Source organism: Bos indicus, chromosome 3, assembly GCF_029378745.1.
Source record: "Bos indicus isolate NIAB-ARS_2022 breed Sahiwal x Tharparkar chromosome 3, NIAB-ARS_B.indTharparkar_mat_pri_1.0, whole genome shotgun sequence".
NCBI classification, from domain to species: domain Eukaryota; kingdom Metazoa; phylum Chordata; class Mammalia; order Artiodactyla; family Bovidae; genus Bos; species Bos indicus.
Window position 1 is genome coordinate 42611225 of NC_091762.1, and position 20026 is coordinate 42631250.

General features: G+C 39.7%; 1 protein-coding gene across 2 annotated transcripts in view; it reads right to left on the reverse strand.

Annotated features, from left to right (window-relative positions):
- The window catches only part of LOC109557048 (craniofacial development protein 2-like), a 51261-nt gene extending 32578 nt beyond the window's left edge, over positions 1 to 18683 (reverse strand). The window contains exons 1-3 of one of the 2 annotated variants that reach the window (XM_070786021.1): positions 7002 to 18683; positions 6055 to 6430; positions 5179 to 5298 (exon numbers count right to left, since the gene is read on the reverse strand). In XM_070786021.1, the coding sequence (XP_070642122.1) occupies positions 15976 to 16899 (924 nt within the window). In that variant the 5' untranslated portion in view covers positions 16900 to 18683 and the 3' untranslated portion in view covers positions 5179 to 5298; positions 6055 to 6430; positions 7002 to 15975. Of the gene's footprint in view, positions 1 to 4739; positions 5299 to 6054; positions 6431 to 7001 lie in introns of those variants that run through there. The other variant, XM_070786020.1, reaches the window with a different exon arrangement.
- Positions 18684 to 20026: the final 1343 nt, after the last annotated feature.

Consider the following 20026-nt stretch of genomic DNA (forward strand, 5'->3'; position numbering starts at 1 on the left):
AGGGTGGTCGGCGAGGAGTGGACAGTTCAGTTTGGCCATAGAATATGGACCATATGCTGCTGCTGCTGCTAAGTCGCTTCAGTCGTGTCCGACTCTGTGCGACCCCATAGATGGCAGCCCACTAGGCTCCCCCGTCCCTGGGATTCTCCAGGCAAGAACAATGGAGTGGGTTGCCATTTCCTTCTCCAATGCATAAAAGTGAAAAGTCAAAGTGAAGTCGCTCAGTCGTGTCCAACTCTTAGCGACCCCATGGACTGAAGCTTACCAAGCTCCTCTGTCCATGGGATTTTCTAGGCAAGGGTACTGGAGTGGGGTGCCATTGCCTTCTCCATATAGAGAGTAGGAAAAGATTAGGTTGGAAAGGAAGGTCAACATAATATGGTGGGAAAGGCCTGTCTTGAAAATATTTAATTTTGTATTTATCATGAGAAAAATGAACAAACTGTGTACATAGGCTAAATGAAAGGGGAAAGAAGATGCATGGAGGAAACCTGTCCACAAACCAAGTGATGGTCCAGGAAACAACTAATAATAATAAAAATAGAACAGCTGACAGCAGAACTTTAATGGGAAAAAAAAGGCAGTGAGAAAAAGAATTACGTGTTTAACACGTGTACATCCATGGTGGATTCATGTTGATGTATGGCAAAACCAATACAATATTGTAAAGTAATTAGCCTCCAATTAAAATAAATAAATTCATATTTTAAAAAAAGAATTATATGTTTAATGTGGATTCTGTGGAATAAGACTGATGTGTTTAGCTAAAATATCTAGGGGGAGACAAGAAAGAGAGATAAGCTGGTGTGCTTCCTGAGATTTCTGTAAGAGTAACTGGGACAATGGTGAAGCCAGGAAAGTCAGAATAATCTGGTTTTAGAGATGGCGAAGGCAATGGCACTCCACTCCAGTACTCTTGCCTGGAAAATCCCATGGATGGAGGAGCTTGGTGGGCTGCAGTCCATGGGGTCGCTAAGAGTCGGACACGACTGAAGAGACTTAGCAGCAGCAGCAGCAGCTGCAGCAGAGATGGTGAAAGAGGGGAATGATGTAACACACTGAACTGTAACAAATGTAACAATATTGAGCTGGATTTTTTTTTTTTTTACTTTACAATATTGTATTGGTTTTGCCATACATCAACATGCATGCGCCATGGGTGTACACGTGTTCCCCATCCTGAACCCCCCTCCCACTTCCCTTCCCATAACATCCCTCTGGGTCATCCCAGTGCATCAGCCCCAAGCTTCCTGTATCCTGCATCAAACCTGGACTGGTGATTCATTTCTTATATGATATTATACATGTTTTAATGCCATTCTCCCAAATCATCCCTCGCCTCCCTCTCCCACAGAGTCCAAAAGTCTGTTCTTTATATCTGTGTCTCTTTTGCTGTCACATACAGGGTTGTCGTTACCATCTTTCTAAATTCCATATATATGCGTTAGTATACTGTATTGGTGTTTTTCTTTCTGGCTTACTTCATTCTGTATAATCGGCTCCAGTTTCATCCACCTCATTAGAACTGATTCAAATGTATTCTTTTTAATGACTGAGTAATACTCCATTGTGTATATGTACCACAGCTTTCTTATCCATTCATCTGCTGATGGACATCTAGGTTGCTTCCATGTCCTAGCTATTATAAACAGTGCTGCGATGAACATTGGGGTACACGTGTCTCTTTCAATTCCGGTTTCCTTGGTGGTTTGTATGCCCAGCAGTGGGATTGCTGGGTCGTATGGCAGTTCTATTTCCAATTTTTTAAGGAATCTCCACGCTGTTCTTCATAGTGGCTGTACTAGTTTGCATTCCCGCCAACAGTGTAAGACAGTTCTCGTTTCTCCACATCCTCTCCAGCATTTATTGCTTGTAGACTTTTGGATCGCAGCCATTCTGACTGGCGTGAAATGGTACTTCATTGTGGTTTTTGATTTTTTTAAAAAAACTCACCTTGAACACTGTAGATCGTGGTTGAAGATTAATGTAGAACTTCTGCTCTGATGAGTTTATCATTACATTTCTGATAATTCCTAGTCTGTTTTTCACATGCTTTTGTACCAGAGGGGTGCTTCAAGCCGTAAGATAAACATAGTGTGCTTTTTTGGGGAAATAACTGTGCAGAAAATTTGAGGCAATAACCACCAACCAACTTAATCCCTTTGCCCAACTTAAAAATACTTTTTACCTTAAAACAGACAGAAATGTGTTAGAAGAGAAGGCAAGAATCACTTGGATTTTTTTAAAAACGAATTTTATTTGTTCATTTTTTGGCTGTGCTGCGTCATTGCTGCATAGGCTTTTCTCTAGTTGTAGCAAGCGGGGCCTACTCTTCAGTGGCAGTGCACGGACTTATTGTGGTGGCTTCTTTGTTGTAGGGCACAGGCTCTAGGGTGCTCAGGTTTCAGTAGTTGCTGTGTGTGGGCTCAGAAGTTGTGGTTCCAGGGCTCTAATAGGTTGTGGCACACAGGCTTAGTTGCTCTGTGACCTGGGGGATCCCAGGACTGGGGATCAGACCCATATCCCCTGCATTGGTAGGCAGATTCTTTACCACTGAGCCATCAGGGAAGCCCAGGATTCACTTGGATTTTTAAATGACTCTCTCAAATTCAAAGAAATATCATGCTTGGCAAACTGCTTTATCTTCCCATCCCTCATTTCGAGTTTATTTTGCTAAGTGACTTGTCTAAATAGTTTTTCATATCTGTTACAGCTAGTAAGTGGCATAGCAAGAATTTTAAACCAGATCTCTCTGGAGTGTGCACTCTGAACACTACTTCCCTTCAATGGTATTTGAGTTTTAACATTTAATATCACTCACCACGTAAATGACAACATAATGCCAAATACTGACAGCTAGCAATTTTTCAGTATGCATTAGCAGGGTCTCCAAGAATGCAATCAGAGCAAGTGATTTTTCACAGGGCTTGGGAGACATGGAAAATGGGATCATCAAAAGGACTAGTGTGCTATTTCCTAGCTCAGTTTCAGTTCAGTTCAGTCGCTCAGTAGTGTCTGACCCCATGAACTGCAGCACGCCAGGCCTCCCTGTCCATCACCAACTCCTGGAGCTTACCCAAACTCATGTCCATTGAGTCGGTGATGCCATCCAACCATCTCATTCTCTGTCGTCCCCCTCTCCTCCTGCCTTCAATGTTTCCCAGCTCAGTGACCATTAATTTACATGGGTATGTTACACATTCTTTGAAGGCTCAAACCATCCTTCAAACTTTTAAAACATAAAGCTGATATCATTTTCCTGTTCAAACTCTTGAAATCACAGCTTAGAAAGTCCTTCACAGTCTAGTTCCAAGGACTTCTCTGGTGGTCCTGTGATCGGGCATCTGCAGAGCATGGGCTCTAGACTTCAAAGGTTAACAAAGGTTAGTCAGATTAAAGTGAGGAGACTGGGTTGGGAGGGAAGCATTTCAGGCAAGAACAGGCAAAAGCAACATCATGTGGAAGAAAGAGCGAGGCCCACCAAGGAGAGTTCACTGAGGGGAGGATGATGAGAGAGGCTGACAAGGCGGGTAGGCAAAAGCCAGAAGCTGGAAAGTCACGTGGAATGTGGGCCTTCCCTTCATGGGCAATGGGAAGTCCACAAAGGGTACTGAGCAAGGAATGACATGCTTAGATCAGACTTAGCTTCAGATAGTTCACTCTAGAGTCACTTGGAAATGGTATTAACAGGCACCACTCCATGACTGCTATTTCCAGATGTATTATCTTCCACTGACTTTTACAGGTAAATGTGGAAACTGATGAATGGATTTACTTGACAAAATTGTAGTTTGAATTCTTATCAGATTTTAAAACACAGTAATTAAAAATACAAAAGCTTTCCCCTGAAAGCCTTAGGGTGCATGTTAGTGTGTTTTGTTTTGTTTTTTATAAACTTTAATAACTATAATAAGCAAATTACTTTGAAGCACTCCATTTTTAAGATGTTGCTCAATACATAAAATGTGATATTATACCATTACCAAACTGCTTTATAATATTTTTTAAAAAGTCCTTATTTGAATACACAAATATGATCAATGAATACAGAATTACATAATCACCAAGAGAAGTTACTAGAGTTTTCATAACGGTCTTTTGGTTTTTCCTCTGCTGATATTGGTGCCAAAGAAATTAGGTTATAACTATTGTTTCTCTTTGTGGCTGAAGAAACATTTCCAAGTACAGAATGAATGGAGTTCATTCAGAGGCCTTGCAAATGGGCTGTGGCCCCTTATTATGCATAATGGGCCCCAGAGAGGAGATTTAGAACAAAACCAACTTTTCTTTTTTAACCCATTGACAAGGTCCTCACATTTTAAAGGAGCTCTACACCCCGGATTTACTTAAGTTTATCTGTCCTTTTATCCTTCTACAGAAGGATAGAAATTAAGGATCCTCGACAGTCTTCCCCTCAGAAAAGGCAGCTGATTCTTAAAAATTTATTTATTCGTTTAATTTTTGTTTGTGCTGGGTCTTCACTGTTGCACCTGGGCTTTCTCTAGTTGTGGCGTGCAGGGGCTATTTTAGTTATGTGTGGGCTTATCTTGTTGCGAGAAGCATGGGCTCTCAGCATGCAGGCTCAATAACTGTACATGGGCTTAGTTTCCCAGAGGCATGTGGAATCTTCCTGGACCAGGGATTGAACCTATGTCCCCTCCATTGGCAGGTGGATTCTTATCCACTGCACCACCAGGGAGGTCCTGAGTTTTTTTTTTAATAACAGGGTAAACTGCATGTTATTTAAAACTTTAATTACAGAGGACGTAAGTTTTTCCAATAGCCTAAGCCTGACACAATGACATGAAATAACATTTGAGAAGAAAATAAAGAGAGCTTGGTGGAGTAGGCAGGTCCCTGTAAATAGAAAAAAGGTGAAAAAGTGTTGGTTGCATCTTTCAGTAAACCTAATTTATTTTTGTTACTGTTGTTCCTGAATACATCAGGGCTTCATGCACTTTTCTTTGAATTCTTAAAAGATGAGAGAAGACACTACAAGTTGGGAAAAGAAATTGTAACCCACTTCCTCCACACCCTCTTGACACTTACTGTCAATCCTTCCTGTGGTCTTTGCTTATATAGTATTCTGTCTCATTATGACTGGACGGTGAAGAGTCAAATAACTGTCATCAACAATGTAGTATCAAACTGAAGGTCCCATATTTTTGTTAAACTTACCCATTTTGTCAACTTGGTCCATTCTTATCGCTTGTTCAACCACATAAAAATCTCCTAAAGGTACCAAAGTTCACAGCTGGCAAATTAGCAGAGAAGTAAAGGAGTTGGACATGACGGCAACTAAACAACAACCACAACAAAAAAAAAACCTGTCATCTAATGCAATGGCTTCAGACAAAGTCAAAGGATTTTAATCTGAGAGGAAAGGAATTTCAAATTTCTGACCTACGAGTTCAATATTTAAAGGTTCTCTCGTATTTTTTTTTTTTAGCAAGGGAATTAATTTATTCCTAGATTGGCCAGAGATGGATCTATCTTTGTCTCAAAGTAGCTTACAGGTTGGACTGCAAAGGACACACAGAAACCCAGTGAAAAGAGAGTAGTGTGGTAGAAAGGAGGTGGGTTCTTGGCATATGCTTGCCCATCAGCCTGCACTTCTGAGCGAGCATTCAGGGGCTGGCTGAGATGCCTGCCTCCTCCACTTCACTGGCCAGCCGGGGACAAGCAGTGCTCCCTCGAACTGTGTCCTTTTGAAGTACTTGATAGAAACTCTTCTTAATGGAGATATCAAAGATTAAAGAACAATTCTGAAACTGAGTCATTTTGGAAGAATAAAGAAAGAAAGAAAACCATCTAAGTCAAGTGAAACCACCTCTGACAGAGCACCGATAGAGGACAGCTCCTTTTTTCCCAGGAACTCTTGAAAGGCTAAAGCTGCAGCGGGATAATTGCTAATTAACCCCTTCCTGTTTTCATTAAGTAAATATCTGTTAAACTTGTCACATATCCAGAGTTGTAGTTTTATTATATAAATATGGTGTAATGACCATACATGTACTCTAAGAATTTTATTACATAACAATATTATATACTTACAGTAGAAATAATGGTAGTCTACCTCATCAGGTTGTGGAAAGGATGAGATGAGATAATAAGCATAAAGTGCTCATAGCCATATTCCTCTTGCATCATGATTGCAATATGGTCACTACTATAATTATTGCTCTAATAGAAGCTGTTCATGTAAAGCTTTATTTCTTTGTGCAGCTACAAATATGTTTTCACGGAGATACCAGAGGCTAAATAATAACTGAGATTTGAGTAAGATCTGGAAAAAAGGATATAATTTTGATCCAGAGGTATTTATAAGACTTCGAACCACCCCAAGACTTGGATTTCTTCTTGTTGCTGTTGTTCAGTCGCTCAGTCGTGTCCGACTATTTGTGACCCCATGGACAGCAGCACAAGAAATCTAAAGCAAGAAAGCAAGAGAATTGTAGGTGTCTTAATTCCTGAAGTTTGTGAAGAGATTTTCAATTTTGAGAATTTAGGCTTTGACAATGAATTAGGAAATTTGAATCCTGGCTCCATGACTTAATCTCTCTGTTCCTGAGTTTTCTTGTGCATAAAATGGAACCAATAGTTCTACCTATCTACACCTCAGGGTTGTGTTGTTGTGAACAATTTTTGCAGACCCTCTGCTCTTCAGCACAATTACCCATGCGTTAAGATTTCCATGGCCTTCCCTGGTGGCCCAGTGGTTAAGAATCTGCCTGCCAACTCACAGGACATGGGTTCAATCCTTGGTCCAGGAAGATTCCACATGCTACGGGACAACTAAGCCCACGCACCACAACAACTGAAGCCCGCAAGCTATGCAGCCCATGCTCTGCAGCAAGAGAAGACACCACAGCGAGCGCCCACACACCGCAACTAGAAAGCAGCCCGGGTCGCCACAGCTAGAGAAAGACCACACACAGCAACGAAGACGCAGCACAGTCTAAATAAATAAAGTTTAAAAAAAGGAATTCCTTAGTACCCACCTGTTGGAGAGATAGCTTCCTTAATCTTTCCTAACTCCGTCATTCCCTCTTTATTTGCAAAGATCTAGGCTGACTCCTTCCATAGTCACAACATCCAAGATGCCCATGCACCTTATTTCAGTTCCTGCGGAACCTACAATGAACACCTATATGTACCCTGTTTTTCCCTTTAGAGTCAAAATGAAAAAGGAGAAAACAGAAGTGGTGGTTTCTATATAGTTATTAGCAGCTAAACAACAACAACCAAAAATAACTTAGATACAAAAATATTTTTTAAAAGTTACTAAAAAAAGTAACAGGTTCTGGCTTCTGGAACAAAGGAAGGAAGCAAAGTTATAATAATTGATTATATTCTACAAGGAGTAGAAATACCTTGGTCAAAAGTAAAGAAATTTGGTTGGGTCACTCCCTTTCCTGGTGGCTCAGAAGGTAAAGAATCTGCTTGAAATGTGGGAGACCTGGGCTCCATCTCTGGGTTGGGAAGATCCCCTGGAGAAGGGAATGGCTACCCACTCCAGTATTCTGGCCTGGAGAATTTCATGGACTGTATAGTTCATGGAGTCACAAAGAATCAGACATGACTGAGTGACTTTTACTCACTCACTCCCTAGAAAATGACAAGAAAACTGAGGTTCATAAAAGTTAAATGAAGAAGTAAGGATTCAAAACCAAGAAAACAAAAACAAAACACAAACAAACAAAAAGTCAGATGAGAGTGCCACTTAGCTATGTGATGGAATTCTTGCTCACTATGCCCACCTTGAAGCAAGGGAAGGGGGGTATATTACAATATCCGAAACTGGAAATACAAATATATTTTCTGAGTAAAGTTGTTAAATAGAATGATTTTTTTTTACATAATGAGATTAATAGGATTTTGTAAGTGATCTAAAAATGCATACAATAATAATAACTGCCATTAAATTAAATGACAATGTGCTTAGTCACTCAGTCACGTCCAACTCTTTGTGACCCCATGGACTTCCTCTCTGTCCATGGAATTCTTTAGGCAAGAATATTGAAGTGGGTACCCTTTCCCTTCTGCAGGGGATTTCCCCAACCCAGAGACTGAACTCAGGTTTCCCACATTGTAGGAGAATTCTTTACCATGTGAGCCACCAGGGAAGCCCAAATGCCAATGTAGTAGATGTTTTTCTGAAACTGCCATCCAAGATTCATTCTCTTTTCTTCTAATAATAAACCTATACTTTTTCTCTAGGGAACAATGTTCCCTGTGCCTTTTGTCCTCATGTTTTGGATGGAACGGAAATCATCCCAGATTTTGGAGGTAGGTATGTGATCTAGGTTGGACTTACTTAAAATAATTGTTTGGGGGGCTGGAAACATGCAAATATGAATTTAATCAAGGTAAGGCCAAGACTTTGTGGATTTTTCTGAGAGGAGCTGACCCTTTTTTCCTGTTAAATTGGAAATCAGTAAGATGTTAATATCACAGTAATCCAAGTCTATGCCCCAACCAGTAACGCTGAAGAAGCTGAAGTTGAACGGTTCTATGAAGACCTACAAGACCTTTTACAACTAACACCCCAAAAAAGATGTCCTTTTCATTATAGGGGACTGGAATGCAAAAGTAGGAAGTCAAGAAACACCTGGAGTAACAGGCAAATTTGGCCTTGGAATACGGAATGAAGCAGGGCAAAGACTAATAGAGTTTTGCCAAGAAAATGCACTGGTCATAAGAAACACCCTCTTCCAACAACACAAGAGAAGACTCTATACATGGACATCACCAGATGGTCAACACCAAAAACAGATTGATTATATGCTTTGCAGCCAGAGATGGAAAAGCTCTATACAGTCAGCAAAAACAAGACCAGGAGCTGACTGTGGTTCAGACCATGAACTCCTTATTGCCAAATTCAGACTTAAATTGAAGAAAGTAGGGAAAACCACTTGACCATTCAGGTATGACCTAAATCAAATCCCTTATGATTATACAGTGGAAGTGAGAAATAGATTTAAGGGCCTAGATCTGATAGATAGAGTGCCTGATGAACTATGGAATAAGGTTCGTGACATTGTACAGGAGACAGGGATCAAGACCATTCCCATAGAAAAGAAATGCAAAAAAGCAAAATGGCTGTCTGGGGAGGCCTTACAAATAGCTGTGAAAAGAAGAAAAGCAAGGAGAAAAGGAAAGATATAAGGATCTGAATGGAGAGTTCCAAAGTATAGCAAGAAGAGATAAGAAAGCCTTCTTCAGCGATCAATGCAAAGAAATAGAGGAAAACAACAGAATGGGAAAGACTAGGGATCTCTTCAAGAAAATCAGAGATACCAAAGGAACATTTCATGCAAAGATGAGCTTGATAAAGGACAGAAATGGTATGGACCTAACAGAAGCAGAAGATATTAAGAAGAGATGGCAAGAATACACAGAAGAACTGTACAAAAAAGATCTTCACGACCCAGATAATCACGATGGTGTGATCACTGACCTAGAGCCAGACATCCTGGAATGTGAAATCAAGTGGGCCTTAGAAAGCATCACTAAGAACAAAGCTAGTGGAGGTGATGGAATTCCAGTTGAACTATTTCAAATCCTGCAAGATGATGCTGTCAAAGTGCTGCGCTCAATATGCTGGCAAATTTGGAAAACTCAGCAGTGGCCACAAGACTGGAAAAAGTCAGTTTTCATTCCAAACCCAAAGAAAGGCAATGCCAAAGAATGCTCAAACTACCGCACAATTGCACTCATCTCACATGCTAGTAAAGTAATGCTCAAAATTCTCCAAGCCAGGCTTCAGCAATATGTGAACCGTGAACCTTCTGATGTTCAAGCTGGTTTTAGAAAAGGCAGAGGAACCAGAGATCAAATTGCCAACATCCGCTGGATCATAGAAAAAGCAAGAGAGTTCCAGAAAAACATCTATTTCTGCTTTATTGACTATGCCAAAGCCTTTGACTGTGTGGATCACAATAAACTGTGGAAAATTCTGAAAGAGATGGGAATACCAGACCACCTGATCTGCCTCTTGAGAAATTTGTATGCAGGTCAGGAAGCAACAGTTAGAACTGGACATGGAACAACAGACTGGTTCCAAATAGGAAAAGGAGTTCGTCAAGGCTGTATATTGTCACCCTGTTTATTTAACTTATATGCAGAGTACATCATGAGAAACGCTGGACTGGAAGAAAGACAAACTGGAATCAAGATTGCTGGGAGAAATATCAATAACCTCAGATATGCAGATGACACCACCCTTATGGCAGAAAGTGAAGAGGAACTCAAAAGCCTCTTGATGAAAGTGAAAGTGGAGAGTGAAAAAGTTGGCTTAAAGCTCAACATTCAGAAAACGAAGATCATGGCATCTGGTCCCACCACTTCATGGGAAATAGATGGGGAAAAAGTAGAAACAGTGTCAGACTTTATTTTTCTGGGCTCCAAAATCACTACAGATGGTGACTGCAGCCATGAAATTAAAAGACGCTTACTTCTTGGAAGGAAAGTTATGACCAACCTAGATAGCATATTCAAAAGCAGAGACATTACTTTGCCAACAAAGGTTCGTCTAGTCAAGGCTATGGTTTTTCCTGCGGTCATGTATGGATGTGAGAGTTGGACTGTGAAGAAGGCTGAGCACCGAAGAATTGATGCTTTTGAACTGTGGTGTTGGAGAAGACTCTTGAGAGTCCCTTGGACTGGAAGGAGATCCAACCAGTCCATTCTGAAGATCAGCCCTGGGATTTCTTTGGAAGGAATGATGCTAAAGCTGAAACTCCAGTACTTTGGCCACCTCATGCGAAGAGTTGACTCATTGGAAAAGCCTCTGATGCTGGGAGGGATTGGGGGCAGGAGGAGAAGGGGTCGACAGAGGATGAGATGGCTGGATGGCATCACTGACTCGATGGACGTGAGTCTGAGTGAACTCCAGGAGTTGGTGATGGACAGGGAGGCCTGGCATGCTGCGATTCATGGGGTCTCAAAGAGTCAGACACGACTGAGCGACTGATCTGATCTGATCTGATCTGAAGATGTTAATATAGAGGTTTGTAAGAGTCAGCATTAAGAACTTCTTTCAAAATAAAGCAAATATCAAGAAAAGCAGTTGAAGAAATGCATCAAAATCAAACCTTAGAGTACTGTTTGAACCCTTAATATTAATTAATTTTTAAAAATTTTAGCCAGTTTTCTTTTGCTTCCCTCTCTTTCCCCTTCCTTCTTCTTTTTTTTTTTTTCCCCTTCCTTCTTTCCTTTGCTTCCTATATGCCGGCAACTGAGAATGTTAATATAATCTGTTTTATGTTAGCCTGTATATACACTTTTTCTTTAACCCACACAACAAGCTTATAGTTGGGCATAATTATTCTCATCTTCTGATCATGACTGAGGAATTCCATGGTCATGCACCTAATAAGCCACAAAGCTATAATTCAACTTCAAGTCAGTCTGATTCCAAAGCAGATGGTCTTCACTATATTCGCTGCTCTCAGAGAACAGGGCTCCTAAGGCACCAAGCCTTGAGGTTTCAGCAGCTCATATGTACTTATAATTTAAGGGCCGTGTCTGTATGACAGACGTGATGTGACAATAACACACTTGCTCTGGCCTGTGATGTGAAAATTGATTTGCTTTTGAAAATGTACTGATTCCTTGACCAGGCCTCAGTTTTTAAAATCTATTATATTGAAATATAGTAGATTTACAATGTTGTGTTAGTTTCTGGTGTATATATAGCTGCTTCTTAGAATATTACTGAAATGATTATCAAGGACAAGTCATTTATAAAATGTATTTTTTAATAATTTTTTAATTATAACTTTCTTTGGCTGTGTTGGGACTTAGTTGTGGTACATGAGATCTTTGGACCATGCAGGATACTTAGTGGCTGGTGTATGGATTCTCTAGTTGTGACACTAGGGCTTGGTAGCAGTTGTGGTTAGTGGACTTAGCTGCTCTGAGGCATGTGGAATCTGAGTTCCCTGACCAGGGATTGAACCTGTGTCCCTTGTATTGCAAGGCAAATTCTTAACCACTGGACCACAGAGAAGTCCCTAAAATGTATTTCTTTAAAGCAAATTGTATTTTCTACTTATAGCCTAAAAATCAGGTGTATGTCCAAGAGAAATTTTTCATATTCATTCATCCTACAACAGACATTTAGAGATGTTTAGACATTTACAGCATATCAGGCAAGAAGCAAACAAGCAATGGAGTATCTGAACTGGGTTGCTTAGAACAAAAATTTGCCTAAAGTGGTTATACCCATTTTGGGATATATGTGTTATATCCTGTGTGGCAATGTACTACTTTGCTGTATTTGTGAAATTTCAAAGGAAGTAATTTTTTCAAAGGGTAAGAGTCTGAGAGACAGTACTGAATAAACCTCCTGTGTCTCAGTTTCCTCAACAGTAAAATGATGATAATAATGGTTTTATTATTGATATTAGTTTGGTCATGCCGCATGTGGAATCTTAGTTCCCTGACCAGGAACTGAACCACTGCCCCCTGAAGTTGGAAGGGCAGAATCTTAACAACTGGACTACCAGGGAAGTCCTAGCAATACTGTTATTAGTAAGACACCACCTCCTCCTACGTTTCTCAATTAAATGAACTTCTGACTTGAAACTTAACTATTTAGTTAAGTTTGAGTATTTATTGATTAGATTTCCAAAGGATTTGATTCAATTTTCTCTTCTCTCTCACGCCCTTTCTTTCATGCACATAAAAATATGCTACATAATTTATCTCCCCCCCAAAAAAAACAAGTTATAATACATGCCCAGCATTGAAATATGTTAATTGTATTTTATCAAGGAACAAAAGATCATTGCTATACATGGTGAACAAAGAAATAGATCAATAGTTTTCATTACAAAAATACATTGTTTTAAAAATACCTCTCTTCTCAGATTTTCTGTCAATGTTAATGTAGCCTTGTGGCTTAAATAAGTTTTACAAAACAAAAGCCAGGTATCTTGAATCATTTAAAGTATGGTGACTTCAGAACAGCGATAGTATTATTGTTTAAATAACGTTATGTCACTTGCACATATTCTGTCTTTCTATCTATTTAGGGAGAAACTACGCTAAGACAGGAGAAGGCAATGGCACCCACTCCAGTACTCTTGCCTGGAAAATCCCATGGGAGGAGCTTCTAGGCTACAGTCCATGGGGTCGCTAACAGTCTGACATGACTGAGCGGCTTCACTTTCACTTTTCACTTTCATGCATTGGAGAAGGAAATGGCAACCCACTCCAGTGATCCTGCCTGGAGGATCCCAGAGATGGGGGAGCCTGGTGGGCTGCCGTCTATGGGGTCGCACAGAGTCGGACACGACTGAAGTGACTTAGCAGCAGGCTAAGACAATAGGGATATCTTTCAAATAAATGAAATTAGAGAAATGTTCCTTTATTCCTCTCACCATAATAGATTAGAATGGACCATTGGAATCTATTTCAAACAAATCAAAAGTCTCTAGTATATTTGTATTGAAAAGACCAAAATGTTTAAGTTGTCATCTCAGAACAGCAGATAGATTTGAAAACAAACACATTAATTTTCTAGCTTTATTGAGTTAGGTTAAATTTAGTTTAAGTGTTAGTCACTCAGTTGTGTCCAACTCTTTGTGACCCCATGAACTGTAGCCAGCCAGGCTCCTCTGTCCATGGAATTCTCCAGGCAAGAATACTGGAGTGCATAGCCATTCCCTTCTCCATGGGATGATATCCAGGTCTCCTACATTGGAGACAGATTCATTACCACCTGAGCTACCAGGGAAGCTCTCTTTAAGCTTTCAGTCAGTCAGTCAGTTCAATTGCTCAGTCACGTCCGACTCTTTGCAACGCCATGAACCGCAGCACACCAGGCCTCCTTGTCCATCACCAACTTCCGGAGTTTACCCAAACTCATGTCCATTGAGCCGGTGATGCTATCCAACCATCTCATCCTCTGTCGTCCACTTCTCCTCCTGCCCTCAATCCTTCTCACCATCAGGGTCTTTTCAAATGAGTCATCTCTCTCTTCACATCAGGTGGCTGAAGTATTGGAGTTTCAGCCTCAACATCAGTCCTTCCAATGAACACCCAGGACTGATCTCTTTTATGATGGACTGGTTGGATCTCCTTGCAGTCCAAGAGACTCTCAAGAGTCTTCTCCAACACCACAGTTCAAAAGCATCAATTCTTCAGCGCTCAGCTTTCTTTATAGTACAACTCTCACATCCATCCATGACCACTGGAAAAATCATAACCTTGACTAGATGGACATTTGTTGACCAAGTAATGTCTCTGCTTTCTAATATGCTAAGTTGGTCAAAACTTACCTCCCAAGGAGTAAGCGTCTTTTAATTTCATGGCTGCAGTCACCATCTGCAGTGATTTTGGAGCCCAGAAAAATAAAGTCTGACACTGTTTCCACTGTTTCCCCATCTATTTGCCATGACGTGATGGGACCAGATGCCATGATCTTCGTTTTCTGAATGTTGAATTTTAAGCCAACTTTTTCACCCTCCTCTTTCACTTTCATCAAGAGGCTCTTTAGTTCTTCTTTACTTTCTGCCATAAGGGTGGTATCATCTGCATATCTGAGGTTATTGATATTTCTCCCGGCAATCTTGATTCCAGCTTGTGCTTCATCCAGCCCAGTATTTCTCATGATGTATTCTGCATATAAGTTAAATAAGCAGGGTGACAATATACAGCCTTGATGTACTCCTTTTCTTATTTGGAACCTGTCTGTTGATCAGTTCAAACTGTTGATTCCTGATCTGCATATAGGTTTCTCAAGAGGCAGGTCAGGTGGTCTGGTTTTCCCATCTCTTTCAGAATTTTCCACAGTTTATTGTGATCCACACAGTCAAAGGCTTTGGCATAGTCAATAAAGCAGAAATGGATGTTCTTCTGGAACTCTCTTGCTTTTTCAATGATCCAGTGGATGTTGGCAATTTGATCTCTGGTTCCTCTGCCTTTTCTAAAACCAGCTTGAACATCTGGAACTTCACAGTTCATGTAATGCTGAAGCCTGGCTTGGAGAATTTTGAGTGTTACTTTACTAGCATGTGAGAAGAGTGCAATTGTGCAGTAGTTTGAGCATTCTTTGGCATTGCCTTTCTTTGGGATTGGAATGAAAACTGACCTTTTCCAGTCCTGTGGCCACTACTGAGTTTTCCAAATTTGCTGACATATTGAATGCAGCACTTTCACAGCATCATCTTTTAGGATTTGAAATAGCTCAACTGGAATTCCATCACCTCCACTAGCTTTGTTCATAGTGATGCTTCCTAAGGCCCACTTGACTTCACATTCCAGGATGACTGGCTCTAGCCTAGTGATCACACCATCGTGATTATCTGGGTCGTGAAGATCTTTTTGGACAGTTCTGCATATTCTTGCCACCTCTTCTTAATATCTTCTGCTTCTGTTAGGTCCATACCATTTCTGTCCTTTATTGAGCCTATCTCTGCATGAAATGTTCCCTTGGTATTTCTAATTTTCTTGAAGAGATCTCTAGTCTTTCCCATTCTATTGTTTTCCTCTATTTCTTTGCATTGATCGCTGAGGAAAGCTTTCTTATCTCTCCTTGCTACTCTTTGGAACTCTACATACAAATGGGAATATTTTTCCTTTTCTCCTTTGCTTTTCACTTCTCTTCTTTTCACAGCTATTTGTAAGGCTTCCTTAGACAGCCATTTTGCTTTTTTGCATTTCTTTTTCTTGGGGATGGTCTTGATCCCTGTCTCCTGTACAATGCCATGAACCTCCGTCCATAGTTCATCAGGCACTCTGTCTATCATATCTAGTCCCTTAAATCTATTTCTCACTTCCACTGTATAATCATAAGGGATTTGATTTAGGTCATACCTGAATGGTCTAGCAGTTTCCTCCACTTTCTCCAATTTAAGTCTGAATTTGGCAAAGGAGTTCATGCTCTGAACCACAGTCAGCTCCTGGTCTTGTTTTTGCTGACTGTATAGAGCTTCTCCATCTTTGGCTGCAAAGAATATAATCAATCTAATTTTGGTGTTGACCATCTGGTGATGTCCATGTGTAGAGTCTTCTCATGTGTTGTTGGAAGAGGGTGTTTGCTATGACCATGGCATTCTCTTGGCAAAACTCTATTAGCTTTTGGCCTGCTTCATTCCATACTCCAAAGCCAAATTTGCCTGTTACTCCAGGTGTTTCTTGACTTCCTACTTTTGCATTCCAGTCCTCTATAATGAAAAGGACATCTTTTTGGGGTGTTAGTTCTAGAAGGTGTTGTAGATCTTCACAGAACCATTCAGCTTCAGCTTCTTCAGTGTTACTGGTTGGGGTATAGACTTGGATTACTGTGATATTGAATGGTTTGCCTTGGAAACGAACAGAGATCATTCTGTTGTTTTTGAGATTGCACCCGAGTACTGCATTTCGGACTCTTTTGTTGACCATGATGGCTACACCATTTCTTCTAAGGGATTCCTGCCCACAGTAGTAGATACAATGGTCATCTGAGTTAAATTCACCCATTCCAGTCCATTTGAGTTCGCTGATTCCTAGAATGTTGACATTCACTCTTGCCATCTCCTGTTTGACCACTTCCAATCTGCCTTGATTCATGGACCTAACATTCCAGGTTCCTATACAATATTGCTCTTTACAGCATCGGACCTTGCTTCTATCACCAGTCACATCCACAGCTGGGTATTGTTTTTGCTTTGGCTCCATCCCTTCATTCTTTCTGGAGTTATTTCTCCACTGATCTCCAGTAGTATATTGGGCAACTACTGACCTGGGGAGTTCCTCTTTCAGTATCCTATCATTTTGCCTTTTCATACTGGTCATTGGGTTCTCAAGGCAAGAATACTGAAGTGGTTTTCCATTCCCTCCTCCAGTGGACCACATTCTGTCAGACCTCTCCACCATGACCCGCCCATCTTGGGTGGCCCCACACTGCATGGCTTAGTTTCATCAAGTTAGACAAGGCTCTGGTCCGTGTAATTAGGTTGAATAATTTTCTGTGATTATGGTTTCAGTGTGTCTGCCCTCTGATGCCCTCTTACAACACCTACTGTCTTACTTGGGTCCCATGTCCAAGAAGCAGTGGCTGCGTGGGCGCAGGAGGGCTGAGAGGAGCTACTCCACGTTCAAGATCAGGAGGGGCGGCCGGTGAGGAGATACCCCTCGTCCTAGGTAAGGAACAGCAGCTGCGCTTTGCTGGAACAGCCGTGAAGAGATACCCCACGTCCAAGGTAAGAGAAAATAATGCTAGATTTATAAAATAAAAATCTCCATAAAAAGACTTTAGTGATAAGAGAAATATTAAAAGTAAAAACAACTATTCATCCTTGATGTTTCTTTACTAGTAACATATGCTGCTTCTGCTGCTGCTGCTAAGTCACGCTTCAGTGGTGTCCGATTCTGTGCGACCCCATAGATGGCAGCCCACTAGGCTCCTCCATCCCTGGGATTCTGCAGGCAAGAACACTGGAGTGGCTTGCCATTTCCTTCTCCAATGCATGAAAGTGAAAAGTGAAAGTGAAGTCTCTCAGTCATGTCCGACTCTTAGCGACCCCATGGACTGCAGCCTACCAGGCTCTCCATGGGATTTTCCAGGCAAGAGTACTGGAGTGGGTCGCCAGTGTCTTCTCCACCTAGTGACATATAGACAACCATAAAATTCAGATTCTTAATATAAATTTATGAACTAGAGGTGAATCACTTAGGCATATACAAATTGCTAGATAAATGCCAGGAAGATGTTATAATGCTAGAGAGTAGTTCTTTATATCACTGTTTCACTATTTTAACTATATTTAACTATATTATTCTAACATCTTATCAGCTCAAATGCAATACTAAGTATTATGTTGCATGTCACTCTATACTTGATGTTAAATTAATCATAATGATTAATTATAGTATTTGGCATCATTTGTTATTTTTTTCAACATAATTAAAATTCATACAATTTTCACACAATAGTAGGATACAAATTCAAGTTCCCATAGACCATAAACTAGGAGACACTGGATCATATCCAGGGACATAAAACAAGGTGCAAAAATGTTCATGATCTAAAGGTATTGAAATCATACAGAGTCTGTTCTCTTATTACTTTGGGATTATGTCAGAAATCAATATTATCAAAAGATATTTGAAAATAACACATATTTTCAAATGCAATGTGACATTGACCAAGAGAGATATTTGATTTAACCATTAAAAACCTCAATAAAGTTATAAGACTGAAAAAATACAGAGGGTGATTGCAGAGAAGAAAGCACTTAAATGAGGAATTAATATCAAAATGAGAAACTAATATCAAAGATAGTTTTAAAAATCCCATGTATATGGAAATTAAATGTCCACTTTAAATTATGGCTGTATCTAAGAAGCTGTAATAAGGAAAATTAGAAAGTATTTGTAACAGAATAAAAATGAAAAGAAAAGTTACCAGAATTTGTTGCATGCAGCTGAAGCTGCTCAATGTGTAGTCTTGAGTAAGATATGAAAACAGATAATGGACAATAGCATAAAGTTTTGTGAAATTTGACAAAATTTGTACTTTAGTTAGTAATAGTATATCACATGTTAATTTCCTGTTTGTTTTTTTTACAACATAATATTTCTTTATATTCTCAGAATTGGTTTATAAATTCCAAGCCTCATTCAAAATTTTTTAATCACTAAGATAATAAATTTTCTAGATTTTAGCAGTAATACTAGATGCCAAAATATATGGAAATATATCAAAGTTTGGAGAGAATATAAATTAGAAATCTACCATTCTATTCATACTAAGTCAAACAAGTGAAATCAAAAGGTCATACATTTTTTAGCTAGGTAAAAATTAATAAATTTTCTAAAATATGCATATTGTATTACATATACTATTTATATATATGTATTCAAAAGCCTTTCTAATACACTTGATAAAGACTTGAGAAAGAACAACAATGACAATAACAACAAAAAAGAGACGGAGAAATTGGAAAACATAAACTAAATGCAGATACTTTTTAAGGTTTTTATGGACTTGATGAGCTGAACACTCAGTTTAGCTTCAGTGACACAATTATAAGATTTTTTAATCACACAATTATTCTTTCAAAATTGAATGTGTCTGTACAAATGTCCAGTGTAGACAGCTGTCTAAACAATAAGAATTCTATGTATCAAGACAGGTGCTGTCATTACCCTGCAAATCCATAACACAAGTGTTCATTTATAAAAGATTTGAAAGAAAAAGACTAAACATAAAAAATAAATAATTAAATATCTTGGTAGGAAAATAGAGCAATGAATTTCAATTTATCACATGCACAAAAAACTTTAATATATAGTCTGAAGAAAATTATAGACCTTTGTCCACTGCTGTGGAAGTATTTTGATACCACATAATAATACCTGATTTGAGAAATTTATTTCAGCTAACTAAGAAGTTCAGGACACTGCTTCACAGTGTTACTAAGAATTACTTGGTACATTTACAAAACCTGAAGAATCAACCTAATTTACAAATTTTGAGACAAGAGCTACTTCAGGGCAAGAACAAACTTACTTATCATGGTTTTGCCAGTATCTCTCTGAGGCTACTGAATGTATTCGGCTCTGAATGCATGAAGGAGCATGCCTGACTGAAGACCTACCCTACTGGAAGAAAACTTGTAGCGTGGTCAGCTTACACTGTCCCATTGGCTTAAAATCAATGGGCAGGTGATCAAAAGCAGTTCTCAATTAGGGGTGATATGCCCCCCACAGTAAATTTGACAGTACCTGCAGTCATTTTGGGGTGTCACAACTGACAAGGGTGCTGTCATCGAGGAGGTAAAAGCTTGGGATACTGCCAAACATCCCATAATGCCCAGGTCGGCTCCACCCAACAGAAATCTGTCTGGCCCAAAATGTCAATACTGCTAAGTTAAGAAATCCCTAATATTCAGAAGTTAACTGAATATTAATGACAGCATTAGACAGTCATCCAGAGCCAAATCCACCAAACCCTACCTTGTTTAAATAAAAATGTTTCATTATAGAGTTGAGTACTCATTTTCCAAAAAGGAAAAGCTACTGAAATGGAAAT